General features: G+C 46.9%; 1 protein-coding gene across 1 annotated transcript; it reads left to right on the top strand.

Moving 5' to 3' along the window:
• Window positions 1-16585: 16585 nt before the first annotated feature.
• On the top strand, window positions 16586-19144 carry LOC123046595 (late embryogenesis abundant protein At5g17165). The gene is made up of 2 exons (XM_044469993.1): window positions 16586-16824; window positions 18600-19144. The coding sequence occupies exons 1-2, from the start codon at window positions 16736-16738 to the stop codon at window positions 18871-18873; spliced, it is 363 nt and encodes a 120-aa protein (XP_044325928.1). The 5' UTR covers window positions 16586-16735; the 3' UTR covers window positions 18874-19144.
• Window positions 19145-19310: the final 166 nt, after the last annotated feature.

The following is a 19310-nucleotide window of genomic DNA, read 5'->3' on the forward strand; positions in this document are numbered from 1 at the left end:
GTTGCTGTTTTGGACAGATTGTTGTTATGACTTGTATATAGTGTATGTTGAACTGTTGCTCCGTTTTGAGTGTGCTCTATATGAAACTTGCTTAGAATTGAATGTAGTTTCATATTATCATGTTGCATCCATGTTTTGAGGTATTTGCTTGATGTTTGAATGCATTTAGCATCAATGTCATGTTTTACTTGTTTTGCTCATATCTTCTAGGCCGTAGCTCCGAATTAAATGAACTTTATATGTAACTTGACTAGAATCTCATGTAGATCATCTTGGTGCATCTTAACTTGCTGTTTAACAACTTGAACGTAAGGTTTATTCAGATCTGGACCAATTTCGAAACTTGCATATGAGGACTTGCCGGAATTGTTATATGTTGTTTCCGGCCTCATTTAAACTTGCTTTGATGTGTTGCTCTTGTTTGCATCACTCTTGCCATGACTAGCTCCATGTAGCTTTGTCGTGCATCATGCTTGTTGTGCATCATGTCTTGTCTATGTGTGGTGTGTTTACCACGTTGTGTGCTTCTTCTCGATAGTTCCCGTTTCGTTGCGATCGTGAGGATTCGTTCGTCTACGCTTGGTTTGTCTTTGTGGCTTCATCTTCTTCATGGACGCGTTCTTCTTCCTAGCGGGAATAATGCTAGTACATATGCAGACTAGAAAGGACCGGATGGAGTACATGTGAAACTGCTGCAAACGAGGTGATCACCATGGGAATAATGCTAGTACGTATTGTTTTGCATGTTCATCCAATGCCAGTGATACAAGAATTCGAACTAATCGAAATAAATTCATTCATACACGGTCAAATTTCATATAAACATGTCGGATTTCATTACATTTCATACATTCTTCAACTAAAAAGGGGTGCGCTGGAGATATAATTAATTAACGGAAGCTACCCACCTGTGTCCGGCTGAGCCGAATAGAAGCTTCAGTGACTTAACTGCAGGTGCAGTTGCCTAACTAATATGTGGCCCAAATGCCTATTGGGCCCACGTGTCAGTCAACCAACTGCACCAGCAGTTAAGTAGAAGCAGCGTCCTTCTCCAACATAGCTCTCCGACTCTGCGTCGCCGCCAAGAAGCTAACCGGCCGTCAATGGTCAACCCTCCTAGCTTGGCTTCAACCGAAGGGTAGCAGCGGTGGCCTTACTTGGACCCGAGCAGTGGTGACCTATCGTGTTCTACTCTTCCTTGTTTTTTGTGTGGCACAGCCTTGTTGGCAGCGGGGCGGGGCCTCGGTGGAGCCGGCGATGTCCTCTACCTCGTTGCCGGCGGGCGGCGCCTCGGCGGAGCAGGGGAAATCCTTCCCCTCGTTGCCGGCAGGGTGGGGCCTCGGCTGAGCCGGCGATGTCCTCTGCCTCGTTGTTGGCGGGGCGAGGCCATGGTGGAGCCGGCGGTGTCCTCTGCCTCGTTGTTGGCGCTACAAGGCCTCGGTGGAGCAGGGCCTCGTCGATGCCAGCAGAGAGGGGACTCGTTGGAGCCGGCATTGTCCTCTGCCTTGTCCTCGGTCTCGCCAAACAGCGCCTCGCCCGCTTCATCGCCCTCTTTGTAGGCGGTCGCAGCCTCCGCCACCCGCATGCGGTACCACCAACACTCGAGGCGGCGGGCAGAGCGGTATGAGTCGAGCAGCGCCTCCTGCTCCGCCCGCTCTGTGGTGATATGCTCCTTCGCCTGCAGGTGCTCCTGGAAGAGATGGTGGTTGTAGGCGGCGGCGGCTTGTGCCTCCCAGAACTGCTCCTCACACTTCTGCCTCACCATGTCCATATATTGGGCACATGCCTCGCCGATGGTCATGGTGCAATGCATCGGCGAGGATGGCGCGGAGGAGGGGGTTGGCGCCGGATCCTCGACTACCATGTTCTCCATTGTGACGTCATCATCCTCCGACTGCCTGCCAGTTTATGGCTGCCATCGTCCTTGTGGTCCGTCGCCCTCCCGTCCTGAAGCGCGCTAGAGTGCGAGGAAGCCATGGTGGGTAGTAGTGGTGTCGACAGGAGAAAGGGAGCGGATGCGGATGACTACGGCTATGGCCCGTGCAGCAGTTTATATTGCAATGATGGGCGGCGGAGGGACGGACGTGTGGCGCCGGAGTAGCCGTCTCGGCAACCGCGTATCATTAATGTGGGCGGCAGACGGATGGACGGACGGCAGTTGTGTCGTTTGAAGGCGGATCAATCGCCTGCACCGGGAAGCGGGGCGGACGGCAGTTGTGTCGTTTGAAGGCGGATCAATCGCCTGCACCGGGAAGCAGGGCGGGCGGCGCTGGCCATTTCACGCGGAAAGCGCGCGCGGGCGAGGAGATGACTTTACATGGAGAGGATGACAGTGGGACCCACCAGGGCCATAGCCTCACGTACGCAAGGGCCTCCTTATTATATAAAACTATATTTTTTTTGCTTCCTCCTCGTTTCCTGACATCACGGTCACACACCATTGTCAACCTATTAGTCAATAAATGAGAGGATTGTACAAGAAGTGGCCGACAGCTTGGACCAAGCAGCTTGAGCAGTATTTGTGTTTTTGAGGTGTGAGCACTGCAGAGTTTTTATTGAGCGATGTTTAGCCCAGATATTATTTTTTCTCCTCTGAACAACAACGAAAACATCACTGCAAGTATTAACTGGGCGGGCTGTGGCCCGTCTAGCCCAGGCCAGATATCCAGCCCAGATATTAACTTTTTTCAAGCTGAAAATGGCTGGCCCAACTATACTTTTTTTAGGAATACCCAAGCAAGGTCAAGTTGTTATTCTCCGCCCCTCTGGGCTGCAAATCTTTCCTAGGAGGGATGCATTAGGCTTAACAAGAAAAAGGGTTTTAAGAAATAATGAATGGGACGTAACTATAAAAACTGGGCAGTAACTATAAAAAAATGCACCAAACACGTAGTTACTTTATAAAATATTATTTTTGGATATTGAAAATTTTAATTTCATTAATTGTTGCGAGCGTAATGTTTCATTGGATTTTTACGTAATATAAATTTATATTGAAATTGTATTTAATCTGACTAAAATTTTTGGGATAAAAATGTTTCGGATCCCATCAAAACAAATTGTAAAACAGTTGTAGTAAATTCCATTAGAATTCAAAAATGGGCTGCGTATGCAAATCTTACTCCTCTCCGCGTGGGCATCCACTGTCGCGTCTTCCCCGGCTTCGTGTCATCCCCTTCCTCGGCGTCAACGTCGTCCACCAACGTGGTGCTCTCGGCGCAGTGTGGTCAATATAGTCAACGACCGACTTCCATCGGAAGAGTACTATACATAGAGAGGCTGACAGCTGGGTCCACGGCAGCCACAAGGAAGTGCCTCCTTATTACGCGCAAAATAATTATTCCTCCACCTGACAGCGGGTACCCACCGGATGGGCCACCGTATTTCACGAAAAAAATGTTTCCCTGTTGACTTCTGGGACCCACCAGCTACATCTTCGCATGCAAGGAAGTGCGTCCGGGCAAAAAAAACAATTTGCCCCCATGACTGCTGGGACTCACCAGCTACATCTTCGCACGCAAGGAAGTGCATGACAGTCGGGACCCACCCGGTCGAAGCGTACGCAGCATTGTCATTCCGGTCACGAACGAGTACGTACATACTGGTCGATGTTGGGCACACGTGTCGTAGTAGAGGCGCACACGTAGCATGTACACGTACGTACAGCGGCCAGAGTACAAGAAAGAAAATATGGCCATGTACATACATACGGGCGGGGTCTCGAACGCCTACTCGCACATACGTACGGCTAGGGCTCGTGTACATGGCTGGGTCGGAACGGAGAAACATCGTCGTCGTCGTTTTCATGGGGAGCCAACCGGCTGGGTCGGAAGGGAATGCGTCATCGTGTTCATCGGTAGGGCTTGGACGGAACAGCCGATGGAAACGAGGCCTAGCGTACCGCAGAACGGAGAAAACGGCCTTGTGTTCGACCGGCTACGTTCGAAACGGGATCCTGTTCATCGGGAGGGGTCTGGCGTACCGCAAAATGGAGGAAAAGAACTTGTGTTAGACCTTCTACGGTCGAAACGGGGTCCTATTGATCGGGAGGGGTGTGGCGTACTGCAAAACGGAGGAAACGGACTTGTGTTGGAGCGCTAAGGTCGAAACGGGGGTCCTGTTCATCGGGAGGGGTGTGGCGTACCACAAAACGGGACTCCACGAGATACTGTTCATCTCCACCGTCGACCTCCTCTAGCCTCCACGGGCTACTGTTCATCCACCATCGACCTCCTCCAGCCTCCACCTGCGACTGTTCATCCATGGGCTCTTGTTCATCCAGCCTCCACCGTGCGCTACTCCACCGGCTACTGTTCAACCACCCCTCTCCATGGGCTCTTGTTCAACCAATCCTCCATGGGCTACTATTCATCCACCCCTCCACCATCTACTGTTCATCCAGCCCTCCACGGGGTCGTCCTGTTCATCCAGCCCTCCACGGGGTACTGTTCATCCAGCCCCAACCGGCTCGATCAATCGGGGTCATGTTCATCCAGAGGCAACACCACGGGGTCCTGTTCATCCACCCCTACCGGGAACTGTTCATCCAAACCCCCGAACAACGCTCACTGTTCATCCAGAGGCAGCATCGATCGGCTTCAGTTAGCAGCAGTAGTGAAGGAATCGCTCGATTGGGTTCAGTTAACGGCCATCGATCGATCGCTCAGGTTCAGTAACGCGTAGGCTGCAGAGTATCTCTCGGGTTCAGTAGGCGAACGCCTCACTCGGGTTCAGTTAGAGCCCAACGCCTTGCACCCACGCGCATGCGTGTATGAGAGAAATGCACAAACCTCCATGCATCGCTCGGCCCCGACCACCCACCGTAACCGGGAACACCCTGATATTTTACTTGCCCTCGCTTTTACCACGATTCTTTTGCCATGGACGGCCCAAAGAATGTTATGCAACTGCGTCTCCAGCCTGCCCAAGACGAAAAGCCCATTTTTTGTCATGATTTTTTGTTATAGAAGTAGGAGCCCACCACATCTATGATGATACCGGGTTTTGTCACAGTTATCGTCATAGAAGTGTCATAAGTATGACAGTTTTTTTTCGTTCAGCCCAAAATGTCATGGATGTGTCTTTTTTGTAGTGATAGTAGCATAATAGCATTATAACCGTACATTTTCTAGTGGTTTGACTTAATCTCACTATGCTTCTTTGCATCCTGTGATCTTCCAATTCTTGTGAACCAAACACCCAGATTGGCAGAAATCCCGTGTTTTTAAATTCTCTGTTTTGCACGTGCATTCCTATCATATTATTGTGTATTTCCTATCCCTGCGTTGTTAGAATCCTCAAATTCAAACAAGCCCTTACAGAATTACTTCTCTTACAGATAGTTGTCAAAGAAAACCTTGTGTGGTTTGTCCCGCTCCTGCTACGCTGTCGTCCACCCCAGCTCAGCTGCTCCAATAACAAAAGGGTCCAGGATAGACTGTCTTTCGCCGCCTTAGATCTTCTTCTCCGCCGCCGGCAGGCATGACAACTGCATTACCATCATCAACCAAGCAGATGACCTCGAGGACTACACGGGTCCGCAAGAGAGGTCGCACTCTTTCGTGTCTGCTTACGTTATGCATCACTTAATATTACATGCTACTTTATCGTCTTGTTCACCAATTAGACTCTGAGTCAGCTCCAAACTAATGGTCAAACTTGAGTTTTTAAATGGTTGTGGGCTACATATCGGGGCCGCAATCAATAGTATCTATCTACTATCTGGTTAATCTCTGGTTTCTACTATGAGTTTCATGTTGGGTGGGAAACAAAAAGTAAAGAAGCCATTATCTGCATTTTTTAACTGAAGCCATTACCTGCCTTCTATCATTGGTTTTGGGTCTATCCACAGGTTGCTACCATCACTCCGGATTTATGCATGCACTCCTTACATAATCTCACTATGCTTTATTCCTATGCATGTCAGTTATTGTACACAATGGAACTGAACATGTAGAGCAAAAGAGACGAGCCTTGCATGGCAATAAAATTTCATGCAGATGTCGCTCCATTGTAGGCGCAAAGGCAAACCCCCTTCACCCATTTCGGATTGTAATCGAGAGGAAGATATCTGTTCTGAGGGGGATTCAGAAGGAGAAGACCATTTCTATTTACCCCATGAGGTCTTCTCTCTAATTTGGCATGCTGATGTTGGTTATATCATGCATATGGTGCCTTGCATTGCTTACGTTATACATCAAATATGTCATCTGCTTAGTTTAGACATGCTTTGTGTGAATGTCATCTGTTTAGTTCATTCATCGTCTATGTGAATTATGCAACACCATCTTGTTTAGCCGGGCATCATATATGTGAATTTTGCAATGCGATCCTTCTTAGATAGTCATCTTATATGTGAATTATAGCAGGCCATCCTTTTCTTTGTTACGTACTACATTTGTCAACAATGTTAGTACATTCAACTACTCTTCATGTGCATCAGCTATTTGACACGGTGATGGAAAATTCTGGAGTGAAAACAAGGTCTTCAAAGCAGACTATGATATCTGATGAAGCGCATATCCCGCTGGTTGCGGATAGCTCCTCAGAGGAGCATTCAGAGATAGATGGCCAATCCTATCCCCCCCGAGGTGTGTGCTCTAACTTGGCAGGGTTATGTTGCTCATATCGTGCATATGGTGTCTTGCATTGCTATATCATTTGATTGGTTTAGACATGCTTTGTGTGAATGCCACCTGTTTAGTGTCTAATAACCATATATGTGAATTATGCATTGCCATCTTGTTGCAAGACGTTATATATGTGAATTATGCAATGTTATCTTGTTGCAAAGGCATTATATATGTGAATTATGCAACGCCGTGTTGTTTAGCCAATCATCATGTATGTGAATTATATCATGCTATCATTTTTTGTATTACGTGTTCCATTTGTCGTCAACATTTGTATATTCAACTACTCTTCCTGTGCATCAGCCATTTGAAGCAGTGATGGAAGTATCTAGTGTGAAAACAAGGTATTCAGAGCAGACAATGCTACCTGGTGAAGCAGACATCTTGCTGGTTACAGAGAGCTCCTCAGAAGAGGATTCAGAGACTGATGACCAGTCCTATTTCCTCCCTAAGGTCTATGCTCAAACTAGGCAGGGTTATATTACCCATGTCATGCATGTTGTCTTGCATTGCTTAGTTTTTACATCATATATGGATTGACATCTGCTTACTTGCTTACTATATAAATCATATATTTGAATTATATCATGCCATCATGTTTACATACACAGCATCTATCTAAATTATGGCATGGCAACCCATTTGATAAAGACATCATATAGTTATATCATCTCATCCTGTTTAGTGTTTACAGTCATCATATTTTGAATTATGTCATTCTATCCGTGAATTATATCATGCTATCATGTTTCCATAGGCGACATGTATGTGAATTATGGCATGCCGACCTATTTAATAAACACATTATATAGTTATATCATCTCATCATGTTTACATAGTCATCATATTTTGAACTATGTCTTTCCATCTTTTTTAGTTAGCCATCATAATGTGAAATTGTGTCATGCTATCCTGTTTAGTCAGCCATCATATATGTGAAATTGTGTCATGCTATCCTGTTTGGTTAGACAACATAAATGTGAATTATTTCATGCCCTCTTTTATTCCCCACTATCCATTGCACATGTCTATCATACAATGTATGTACATTCAATTACTTTTCTTGTTTACCAGCCGTTTGAATTGGAGAGGGTGATGGCAGTATCTAAGGGAGTAACAACACGGTCTTCAGAAAAGATAGTGCTAACATTTGGTGCAGATAGAACCACGGTTGTACATGCCAAAGAACCATCCCTACCACACATAACCCAGACCCTCGCAGATTGTACCCCTACCTAGTTGGACAGAGAACCAGCTACACCCCTTCTAACCCCAACCCCAGCAGATAGTAACCCAGTTCCAGTTGACACAACACCTTCTCCACCACAGAGCACCCAAACACGAGCAGTTAGTAAGGGAACTGCAGTGCCCAAAGCACGAGGACCACCACTCTGAATCCCAACTCAACGCTTAAAGGAGAAGAAGAATTGTTCTCAGGCCAGGTTCTGTACCTATGGTTCATACTCCTTTGCTCTTGCATCACTGTATTTACTCATGCCAACTATTTTCAAATTTGAAGGGTGGAATTGAAACTCCAGTGGCGCAATAGGTATGTTTTAAACCTGTTTCTTTAACTAGTTTGTTGTTGTAACTTACTCTATGTTGATTTCAGTTTCAATTGAATAAACAGTTATGTTCTCATGTCATGCAAATTACAAGTGTTGTTCCTGCTCTATAGTTTCCCACACTTATATTATGTCTATTCTGCTTTGTCTTGAACAAATTTATTTGAGCTATGTCTCTATCTTGATTTGGCAACAAAAACTAGAATGGTATAGACCATAAAGTGACCATGGTACATAGATATATGTTTGTTTCACGCTGTTATCCTATCCACTTTACTACTAAACTGACTTACCAAAATGAGTTTCATATACAACATGGTAAACCTGTGATGTGTCTTCTTGTTTATCTTTTGGAATGCAGACAAAATATTGGAGAACAGTACCCCGTTATGCAATGGTAAAGGAAGTAATGCAGGCATGATTCAAGATAGTGAGACATCCCTGTTGGTCTCCAAGAAAGCTGATAAAAACTATCTTGGTGACAGTGAGAGAACCAAAAAGTCTTGTCTTGATGTAGTATTCGAGTTACTGGCCACTACTGCTGGCACAAGCTCTTCGAACTCGCCGCCTGAATCAGTTCGTCTTCTTGAGTCTTAATTTCAAGTTGAAAGACGTCGATCAGATGTGCTATGACAGGAAGCTGAAGGACTGAGGAAGTCCCTGTAAAATTCAGATGCATACTTTCTGGTGCAACAACAAGCGCTGGAGGATTTAAGCGCCAAACAAGAGAAAGTTAATAAGCTTGCTAAGCATCTTGCCAACATTATGGGTACCTAGGATATTGTTTCTTGAGATCTTCTGAACTGGTTTCAGTTCTGGACTTGTTTTGCTGCGGCGTTTATTTGCATTGGTCGCCAACTTTGACAACCAGTGTATATGATATGCTGCTTTGTTCCCTATATTTGCACTGGTGGTGAACTTTGATGCCCGGTGGATGTAATATGTGTAATAGCCGTGATAGCCTAGCATAAGTTGCTTGCTTATTTATTTCCTTGTTGTCTTGTTTCTTTGTTTGCTTGTAGTTAGTGCAGTTCTTTTTCCGCGGTTTGCTAGTGGTCGCAATAACCTATTTTTTAAAAACTAGGCCACAATAACCATGAGCTACATATTTACTATAGTGACACTAGGCCTCCTACGGTCCGCAGAAACAATGGGCCTTCTACGAGCCGTAGAAACAATGGGACTTCTAAGGGGCGTAGAAACAATGGGCCTTCTACGGGCCGTAGACACAATGGGCCTTCTACGGGCCGCGGGCCTTCTACGGGCTGTATGATCGATTGGCCAAACATGGGCCAATAACAGACCGCATTATGGCCGTAAACGGGCTAGAGTTGGAATCGTCCATTCATGTGCCGTCCATAACGGGCCATCGTTAATCGGCTGTATTTGATGACGCTATGAAAATGGCCCAACATATTAACAGGCCACAAACGGGCCGACTGTAACCATGGGCTGAATTTGGCCCACAAGCAGAAAATTACAGTAACGGGCCGTAAGTAACCGAATGCTGGAAATGAGCCCAAGAATAAATGGGCCCTGAGAAGGCCGAAAGATAACATGGGATGGAAATGGCCCAATGGAATAATGGGTCGTTAATGGGTATAAAGTGATACACTGTTCATTACGGGCCAGTTTCACCACGGGTCGTTAATGGGCCAAGAGTTACAAAGGGCCTCATATGGGCCGAAAGACGTCATGGGCCATACATGGCCCGCAAGTTAAAATGGGCTGGAATCATATTGGACGGCCGAGATGACGCTACTGGCCCTAATTCGGATATGTCGTAATGGGCCCTGGGTTAGCGGGCTATAAATGGGCAATATGCGAACATGTCGTTAACATGCTTTCCATGAGCCGGCCCGCCACCTTTTGACCAAGTCAAACGAGCCGGCCTTTTCACAGGAATGGTCCTCTGTTGGGTCGTGCCATGTGTCAACGTATCATAGGCGCCTTCGTCCAATGAGTGGATGACATTTCTCCCTACGGTGAGCCGACACGTGTTTCCTTCAGCCAATGATGATTTTACACATGGAAAATCCCCATTGGTCGGGGCTATTAACGGGTTATCGGATCCAAAACCGGACCTGATAGCTTAACGGCGAGCCATTATGGTGGATGCCACGTGTCGGTCACCCTTGACAAAAGCACTTTTATGACGCGCAATTTATCGTCATGAAAGTGGACACTTCTGTGATGATAATTTTGGTAATGTCATGGAACACTTCTTCGACAACACAGGTATGACTATCTTGGTTCTGTCATAAAATTGTCATGGATGTACATGCATGACAGAAAACGTGACCTACTGTAACAAACACGTATCATGACGGAAGTGTATTTTTTTGTAGTGCATGTAGATCCAGTGGACTGGCCTTCCATAGGAGGAGGCTACGTGGGAGCAGCACGATGAGTTCCGCCAACACTACCCAGACTTCCAGCTTGAGGACGAGCTGCTTGCGCAGGCGGGTAGAGATGTTATGACCGGGGTAACTTATGCCCGTAGGAGGTCCACCGTGCAGGTTTAGTTAGGGGCTTAGCCCACAAGTTATCTTATTTTCGTGGTTATATAAACAAGCTGTAAGACTCTTTTTTAGATTAAGCAATAAGACAATTCTATTTCCTGGCTCCCAGAGGAGCCGGAAACTTAAACCCTAGCCGCCTTCTCTCACCGCTGCCGCCTCCCCCACGCGCATGATGGCGCCCTGCCACGGCAGCCACGTGCTCTTCCGCGCCCTGCTCCCTCCTTCCCCTACAAGCTATGGCCTAGACCGGGCAGAACCCTATCTCCTAACAATGGTGTAGTTGCCTAGTTTGATCTTCTTTGTATTTGTGGATGAGTTGCTTTGTTTTTCCATATAATAGGCTATGACTTTAAGTTATGTATTATGTTACAGCGGTAGTAGGTTTTCTCCCCACAATAAGTGTTTTGACGACGAGCAATTGCATGTGTTTCCTACTAGTATCCCAACTTGCTTATCTCTCTTATCCCTCGTCCATTTGTTGTTTGTGTAAGATTGGATATTTCAGTATGCAAGTACTAGAAAATTATACATCCATTATGCAACAAATTATCTATTGTTATTTACGTAATTTCAAAATTATATTCCGCAGTATGATGCAATTATAATGTCTTTTCTCTCTTAAATTTCAAGATATATTAAAGGAGGGAGATAACCCGCAGCTGAAAATCTGACCTAAAAAAGTGATCGTAAACATAGAAATTCTCCAGAACTCAAATTAACGTGAATTTTTTTAGAGAATTTTTTTGGAGTATATTAAAAATACCGGAGCAAAAATATGCTAGAGGGGCTCCACCAGCCAGCAACATCAGCAGGTGGCGCGTCCACCCCCTGTCGAGCCACTTGGCCATGTGGTGCATCAGTGGCTCCCCTCCCGACGCCCTTCTCCTATATGAAGCCATTTACCCTAAAAAGATATAAAGAATACTTTTGGGACCAGCCGTCACCGTCTTGGGGCGGAAACGCAGGTGGAGAACTTTTGCTCTCTGGAGGAGCGATTCCGCCGAGGAAACTTTCCTTCGGTAGTGGGAAAATTGAAGCCATCGTCATCACCAACGTTCCTCTCATCATGGGAAGCCTCGGCTTAATCAACATCTTTAGTAACACCATCTCATCTATAAACTCTAGTTTCTCTCTTTTGTTCGTTCTTTGTATCAAACTTCACATTGGTACATGGGGCGCTAGTAGTGTTGATTACATCTTATAGTTGATGGTAGTTTGTTTACTTGATGGAAGACCATTATGTTAAAATTGTTGATTGCATGTTTATACCCATTGAAAATTTGGCACATCCGGCTAGAAAAGAAAGTTGCACATATAACAAATTCTAATGTTTCGAAACTGGTAAACATATAGCAGATTGGCTATTCATAGGAAAAAACAAGATAAGGAGAATAAGGAAACAAGAAAAAGAGAACAAGGCCGGGAAAACATCTGCGAGATCAAATGGTGCAACGCCGCTTATGTGAATGGAATCCCCAAGGATGCAATCCCATCACGGAGAGCGATGCATTGGCCGCTGGCAGGCACACACAACCAAAGTCTGCACGCTGAGAGATGCATTTCATTGATATGTAAGTGATGGAAATATGCCCTAGAGGCAATAATAAAGTTGTTATTATTATATTTCCTTATTCATGATAAAGGTTCATTATTCATGCTAAACTTGTATTGACCAGAAACTTAAATACATGTGTGGATACATTAAAAAATATCGTGTCCCTAGTGAGCCTCTACTAGACTAGCTCGTTGATCAAAGATGGTTAAGGTTTCCTAACCATAGACATGAGTTGTCATTTGATAACGGGATCTCATCATTAGGAGAATGATGTGATGGACAAGACCCATCTGTTAGCTTAGCATATGATCATTCAATTTATTGCTACTGCTTTCTTAATGTCAAATACATATTCCTTCGACCAAAATCATGCAACTCACGGATACCGGAGGAATAGCTTGTGTGCTATCAAACGTCACAACATAACTAGTTGATCATAAAGATACTATACAGGTATATCTGAAGGTGTCTGTTAAGTTGGCATGGATCGAGATTGGGATTTGTCACTCCGTATGACGGAGAGGTATCTCTAGGCCCTCTCGGTAATACAACATCACAAGTAGCTTGCAAGCAAAGTGACTAAGGAGTTAGTTACAGGATGATGTATTACGGAACGAGTAAAGAGACTTGTCGGTAATGAGATTGAACTACATATGGAGATACCGACGACGAAATCTCTGACAAGTAACATACCGACAGACAAAGGGAACTACGTATGTTTTCAAAAGGTCCGACCGATAAAGATCTTCATGGAATATGTAGGAACCAATATGAGCATCCAGGTCCCACTATTGTTATTGACCGGAGAAGTGTCTCGGTCATGTGTACATCATTCTCAAACCTGTAGGGTCCACACGCTTAACATTTGCTGATGATATATATTATTATATGAGTTATGTATGTTGGTGACCTAATGTTGTTTGAGTCCAGGATGAGATCACAGACATGACGAGGAGCTCTGGAATAGTTCGGAGGTGAATTTGATATATGGGATAATAGTGTTTGGTCTCCGGAAGGGTTCCAGAATTCACCGGAAGGGGTTTCAGATGTTTCCTGAAATGTTCAGGTGCAAGAACACTTTATATGGGCCAAGGGGTAAAGCCCACGAGGATTTTGGAAGGTGCAAAAGGAAGTTTTGCGGAGGCCAGGGGGCCATACGCCAGGGATCTTGGCGTCTGGGTCCAGACGCTAGGGACCCTAGCATCTGGTCCTGGAGTTCGAGAAGGACTCTTGCCTTGCAGGCAAAATCGACTTTGAGGAGGCTCTTTCTCCAAGTTACGACACCAGGGCTCAACATATAAATAGAGGGGCAGGGCTAGCACCCGGAACACATCAAGATTCACCAAGCCGTGTGCCGACAACCCCGTCCCCTCTAGTTTGTCCTCCGTCATGGTTCCAGTTGTGCTTAGGTGAAGCCCTACGAAGATTGTTTTTCACCACCACCGTCATCACGCTATCATGCTGCCGAAACTCATCTACTACTTCGCTTCTCTTGCTGGATCGAGAAGGTGATGACATCATCGAGCTGAACGTGTGCTGAACACGGAGGTGCCATACATTCGGTACTTGATCGGGACAGATCGTGAAGGTGTATGACTACATCAACCGCATTGATAAATGCTTCCGCTTAGCGATCTTCAAGGGTATGAAGATGCTCCCCCCATGTCGTAGCTATGCATCTCCATGGATAGATCTTGCGTGTGCATAGAAATTTTTTGTTTTCCATGCAACGTTCCTCAACAGTAAGGGCATCTCTAACCTATCCCCTAAATCTTAGTGGGGTAAAAGGCTTGGTGGAGTATATATACTCCACTAAGTTTTGGCCGGACCTAGCCGATTCCCTAAATATAACAGAGTAAATTTTTGTTTTTTAACTTTGCAATTCTAGTATAAATTGCAGCTACATATTAACACATATATAGAAACTAAACATAAATTTTAATGTTCAACCAAATTACGAATATAGTTTACGAACTGAATTCCAAATTTAGAAACCGAGTTATTCAAATTTAAACACATTGAATGGTTCAAAGGTAGCAAATAGCATTTCATAGAACAAGTAGGACTTGCGTAGACGTTGCCAATGATGCTCAACAAGATCTTGTTGGAGCTGAGTATGAACTTGAGGGTTCTTGATCTTTTGTTGATGCTTAAGAAATGACAGTATCCTGTTTGTATCATACACTGGCTCAACCGGAGTCCCGTTGGTGATGTACAGAAAGTTCTCAGGCATATATCTCTCGTCTTCAATGATCATGTTATGCAATATGATGCAACAAGTCATGATTCGCTATAGAACCTTGGAGTTCCAGTACTCGACAGGGCCACAAACAATTGCAAAGCGCTTCTGAAGCACACCGAAGGCTCTCTCCACATCTTTCCTTGCAGCTTCTTGATATTGGGCAAAGTGAGTGTTTTTGTTAGCTTTTTGACGGGGAATTGTTTTGACCAAGGTGGCCCATGATGGATAGATGTCATCCACAAGGTAGTAACCCGTCGAGTAGTTGTGCCCGTTGACCGAGTAATCGCACGTGGGAGCTTCACCTTTTATAAGCCTAAAAAATAGAGGTGATCTCGAGAGCACATTCAAGTCATGTGAGAGCAAGGCAGGCCAAAGAATGAATGTCATATCCAAAGATCCTTCGGTGCAACTGCCTCAAGAATGATCTTTGGATCGTTGCAGTGGCCTTTGTACTGACCCTTCCACCCTGCATGACAATTCTTCCATGTCCAGTGCATACAGTCAAGTGATCAGAGAATCCCTGGCCATCCTCTTGCTTCATTATCAATCACCGACCTCTGGATGTCTTCCTCGGTTGGTGCTCTCAAGTACTTCGGGCCAAAGATAGTGATCACTGCTTTGGTGAACCTTCGGACAACCTCCAAGATTATGTCTTCACCAATGCGTACATAGTCATGAATTGCATTGGCATAACACCCATATGCCAAGATTCGAACAACCGCAATGCATTTCATCAGATGGCTTGCACTGATCTCTCCACATGCATTTCTCTGGAGCTTAAACCAGTCATCATATCTCTCAATGGCTTTCGCAATGATCAGAAAAAGACTTGTGTGCATTCGAAAGCGTCGGTGAAAGTACTTCTCCGGATAGGTTGGGGTTGGATCAAAGTAATCTCTCATGATCTTGGTGTGGCCCTCCACATCACGGTTGATGTGTATCGGGCCAAATTGTGATTCTCTCCTCGGCGGTCGAACATCATCATTGAAAATCATGCCTAAAATTGTGTCAAAGTCATCGTCGTCGTTTTCCTCTTCGGATAACGACGAGTCCTCCAGTGCCATCTCCGTCAACCCCTTCACCTACAATCCAAACGTTTCGGTTCAAAGAGAAACAAACAAAAAAAAACTCTAGGCAATTCTTCGAACACTTGGGGTGCGGTGGTGGTGCACTAGCCGGCCGGCGTGGTTTAGACCGAACTGGCAAGCGGCGGGTGACGTTTCGCGGTGCGCAAGCAAGGTGAGATGTGACGACCGCTAGAAAAAGAAGAAACTCGAAAGAAATCGGACGAATCAACAATGGCGACGGCGGCGACGTTTCACCTTGATTCTGGCGACAACAACGGGCTGACCGACGGGCAGAACGCCGGCGGAGGGCAAGGAATGGAACGAGGTAGCGGTAGGGCCGGCGGGAGGCGCGCCAGCGAAGATGCAGCGGCAGGGCAGACACGAGACAGAGGGCGCAACGTTTTACTCGGCCGCCAACCGATGAAGTAAGAATATGAAAACATTTAGGGCCGGAGTACAAATGACTCCACATTAGGGATCGGCTAGATGTCGGTTAGTGGAGTAAAATCAAAATTTTACTTCACTAACCGATTATTGGGGATCGGTTAGAAATGCCTAAGAAAACGCCTATATTTTGAGTCAGAGTGAGTACATCGTAAAGTACAGATGACGATCGAATTAGTTGAGCTATGCCGAAGATCAAGCCCAAATCACTTAAAAGATTACGATCAAAACACCTCTTTTTTTGGGTGCGAAATACGATCGAAACAACTACTCGCATGTGTGACCTCTTTCATCCGGTCATGATCGCCGTGTGATCCGGTGCGTAAGCACGATACGTGCATGACTACTCGCACACGCACACGATACGGGCATGGCATGGCTAGCACCCAATATACGTAAGTATTTTTTTTTTCGGAGAAGAAACGGTGTGCAGTTAGTTGGCCTGCGCCGATCGCGATTAGCACACAGGGTTGCCGTCAGCACGGCTGCTCCCTCGTCTCCTCATTCGCTTCGCCCCTGGTATTCCTTCCTTCTTTGCCCCCTCGGCTGGGCGCCGCTATAAATAGCAGGCAGAGCGGTGTGGAACTGAGGAGTTCATCCACACACACACACACACACACACACACACACAGCCTAAGCCCACTCTTCTCAGAGCAGAGCCTCTCCCTTCACCTTCGTCTTCCTTCCTCTCGGCAGTTCGACCTTTGCATGGCAGCAGTGGCTAGCTCCAAGGGGCGGGTGATCGCTGGGAGCCTCGTCGCGCGCGTCCTCGCCGGCAAGGCCAACGCCTCCCCGAGGTATGCTCACATGCCTCCTGTGAGCTGGCCGTGAAAAACAGACTAGTACATGTTCAAAGTAAATCAGTTCCAGTACTAGTACTAGTGCTACTGCTACTCTAGCTGCAAGATCTTGTTCTTGTTCCCATGGAGATTCGTAGTGCTAGTTCTAGTTCTTGTACTTGTTATTGTGCCCTCGCCTGCCGTTGGCACTGGTTTCCCTCACACAAGCGGCGTTGTGGATAGGTAGCGTCATGCTACGCTAAAACTTGGCAAGGCATTTTCCAACCCAAAGATAGAAAGATTGTGTCTTGTTCACTTTCTTTATAACGTCCTCGCCGCTTTGGAAATACTCACAAACCTGTTTATAAAGCAGGGCAGAAATGCCTTCTCTCTCTCTCTCTAAAAAAGTTTCAGTTTCACGAACTTGTTTAGTCAGTCCCTAGGAAAAAGGATTGATTGATCTCCTGCCCATACGCGTCAACGATCTGTGGCAACACAGCCACATCCACATCCACAGGATGTCTTGATGAATCTGCAGCCGACGGCAGAGCTCCACCACACAAGGACACAGAGAAGAGAGAAGTAGATCCATGGAGATATTTCCCCCTCGTCGGAGATGGGATGGGAAGCATAGGCGAGGAAGGGATGGTGGAAGGATATTTATTGCTCCTTGTACTCCAGTAGCTGTACTAGTAATTCACAGCGCGCGCAGCCAATGGGGCGAGGCGGCCGGACGCATCACTCTCGTCGGTCGTTTCTTTCGGGGAGATTTTTTCACGGTGGCGAATGGGAGGACGGGTTGGTGCGCGGTGGCTGTCCACCCGCCATCTGCCGGCCAGGCCTGCTCGCTCTCCCTTGGTTTTTACTCCAAGGGACGGGACGGGTGGGGTGGGGCAGGCGCGAGGAGAGCTTTTTTCTTTTCTTTTTTGCTTTTGCAAGGGAGGAGAGGGTGGTGGTGGCGCCCACGGAGTTGCCGTCAGATCCAGAGGCAGATGAGCCCTGTACGGTTGTTCCTCTCCGTTCCGTTTCGTGTTGCCTTGTTCTGGGTTCCGGATCTGAACCATCCCCGCCGGCGACGCGTCTTCGATCGGGACGGGGCTTGGTCCTGGGGTGGGGTGTACTGGGTGCACGTACACGCTAGGGTGAGTAGGATGACGACTCCGGTCTTATCCACAGGACGAGACCCACCCACCGACGCCTCCTGCCTTGGCCGTCGTGCCGCTCCACCTTCTCCCCCCTACTTTGCCATCCCTTCTTTGCTGCCTGGCCCCAGACGTGCGTGTGAGTGTTGCCCAAGCGGCATGGTTCGTGCCTCCATGCATCGAGTGCGTGTCACACGGAAAGAAAAACTGATTGATGGGCGTCGAACCGGCACGGCACGGCACTCTTTGCATGCGTTTTTTTCGAGCACCCGTCGTCCCGGGCACCTACCCCACGGCAGCAGAGAAAAATGGGGCTAAAGAAAATGGGAGGGGGGAAGAATTACTTAATGGCATACGGACAGCGATCTGGCCAAGATATAAACTTTTTTTTACAGAAAAAAAAAATCTTAACTCTCACTTATTGGTTGCCCTATTGCTAGTCAACGCAATGGCTTGATCAGCCGATGCAGTGATGTGTACGTGCATATATTGTTTCATTTCATCATCGTTCGTTCTTTGCATCGATGTCGAACCCTAAGGTCTTGTTCATAGGTTACTGTCAAGTCAACGTGGTGCCATAATACACGCTCAAAGAATAAACAAGCAAACGTGGTACTCATTAACCAACGGTCCGGTTTTTGTGTTTCGCAGGAGGGCGGTGCACGCGTCGGCCTACGACAAGAACGTGGACGAGCAGGTGCGCCCGGCCTTCGTGCCGGACGATGTGATCGGCGGCGCCGGGAGCCCAGACAAGTACTGGGGCCCTCACCCGACCACCGGCGTCTTCGGCCCGGCCGCGGTCGACCCCAAGCTGGCCGCCAGCCTCGCGCCGGCTGCTGGCGCCGCGAATGGTGGCGCCTCCGTGCTGGACCAGAAGGTGTGGTTCCGCCCGCTCGAGGACGTCGAGAAGCCCCCCGTCGCCTGATCGCCGACGACGACGACCATAGCCCAGCTCTACATCTCTATCACTCCGCTTAGCTGGGCTCGACTTCCTACTTATAATTACATATAATCTGTAGTGGTGTGCTCGTGCTATAGTACAGACATGGCAGGCACCAGAACCAGTAGTAGTAACGCGGTGTTGCTGCCCGGAATAAGAGCGAGCAGGAGATGTGTGATGGTGATGATGATGACAGTGATGTTGGTGGCTGTGATGTACTCCCGTCTTGAACCAGTAATATTGCAAGTGTTTGGTACCCGCTGCGTCTCTTAATTCTGCAAAATTTGCCCTTCGGTTGCTGGTTTTCGTCCGAGGCCGTTCTCTGTCAGGGACATGAACACCTTGTGGCTGAATTGCATTTGGAAGACGGTGTTTGATCAACGTGTCTCACGCTGTGGATTGTCGTGTGGTCTAAGACCAAT

This window comes from Triticum aestivum, chromosome 2B, assembly GCF_018294505.1.
Source record: "Triticum aestivum cultivar Chinese Spring chromosome 2B, IWGSC CS RefSeq v2.1, whole genome shotgun sequence".
In the NCBI taxonomy this organism is placed as follows: Eukaryota; Viridiplantae; Streptophyta; class Magnoliopsida; order Poales; family Poaceae; genus Triticum; species Triticum aestivum.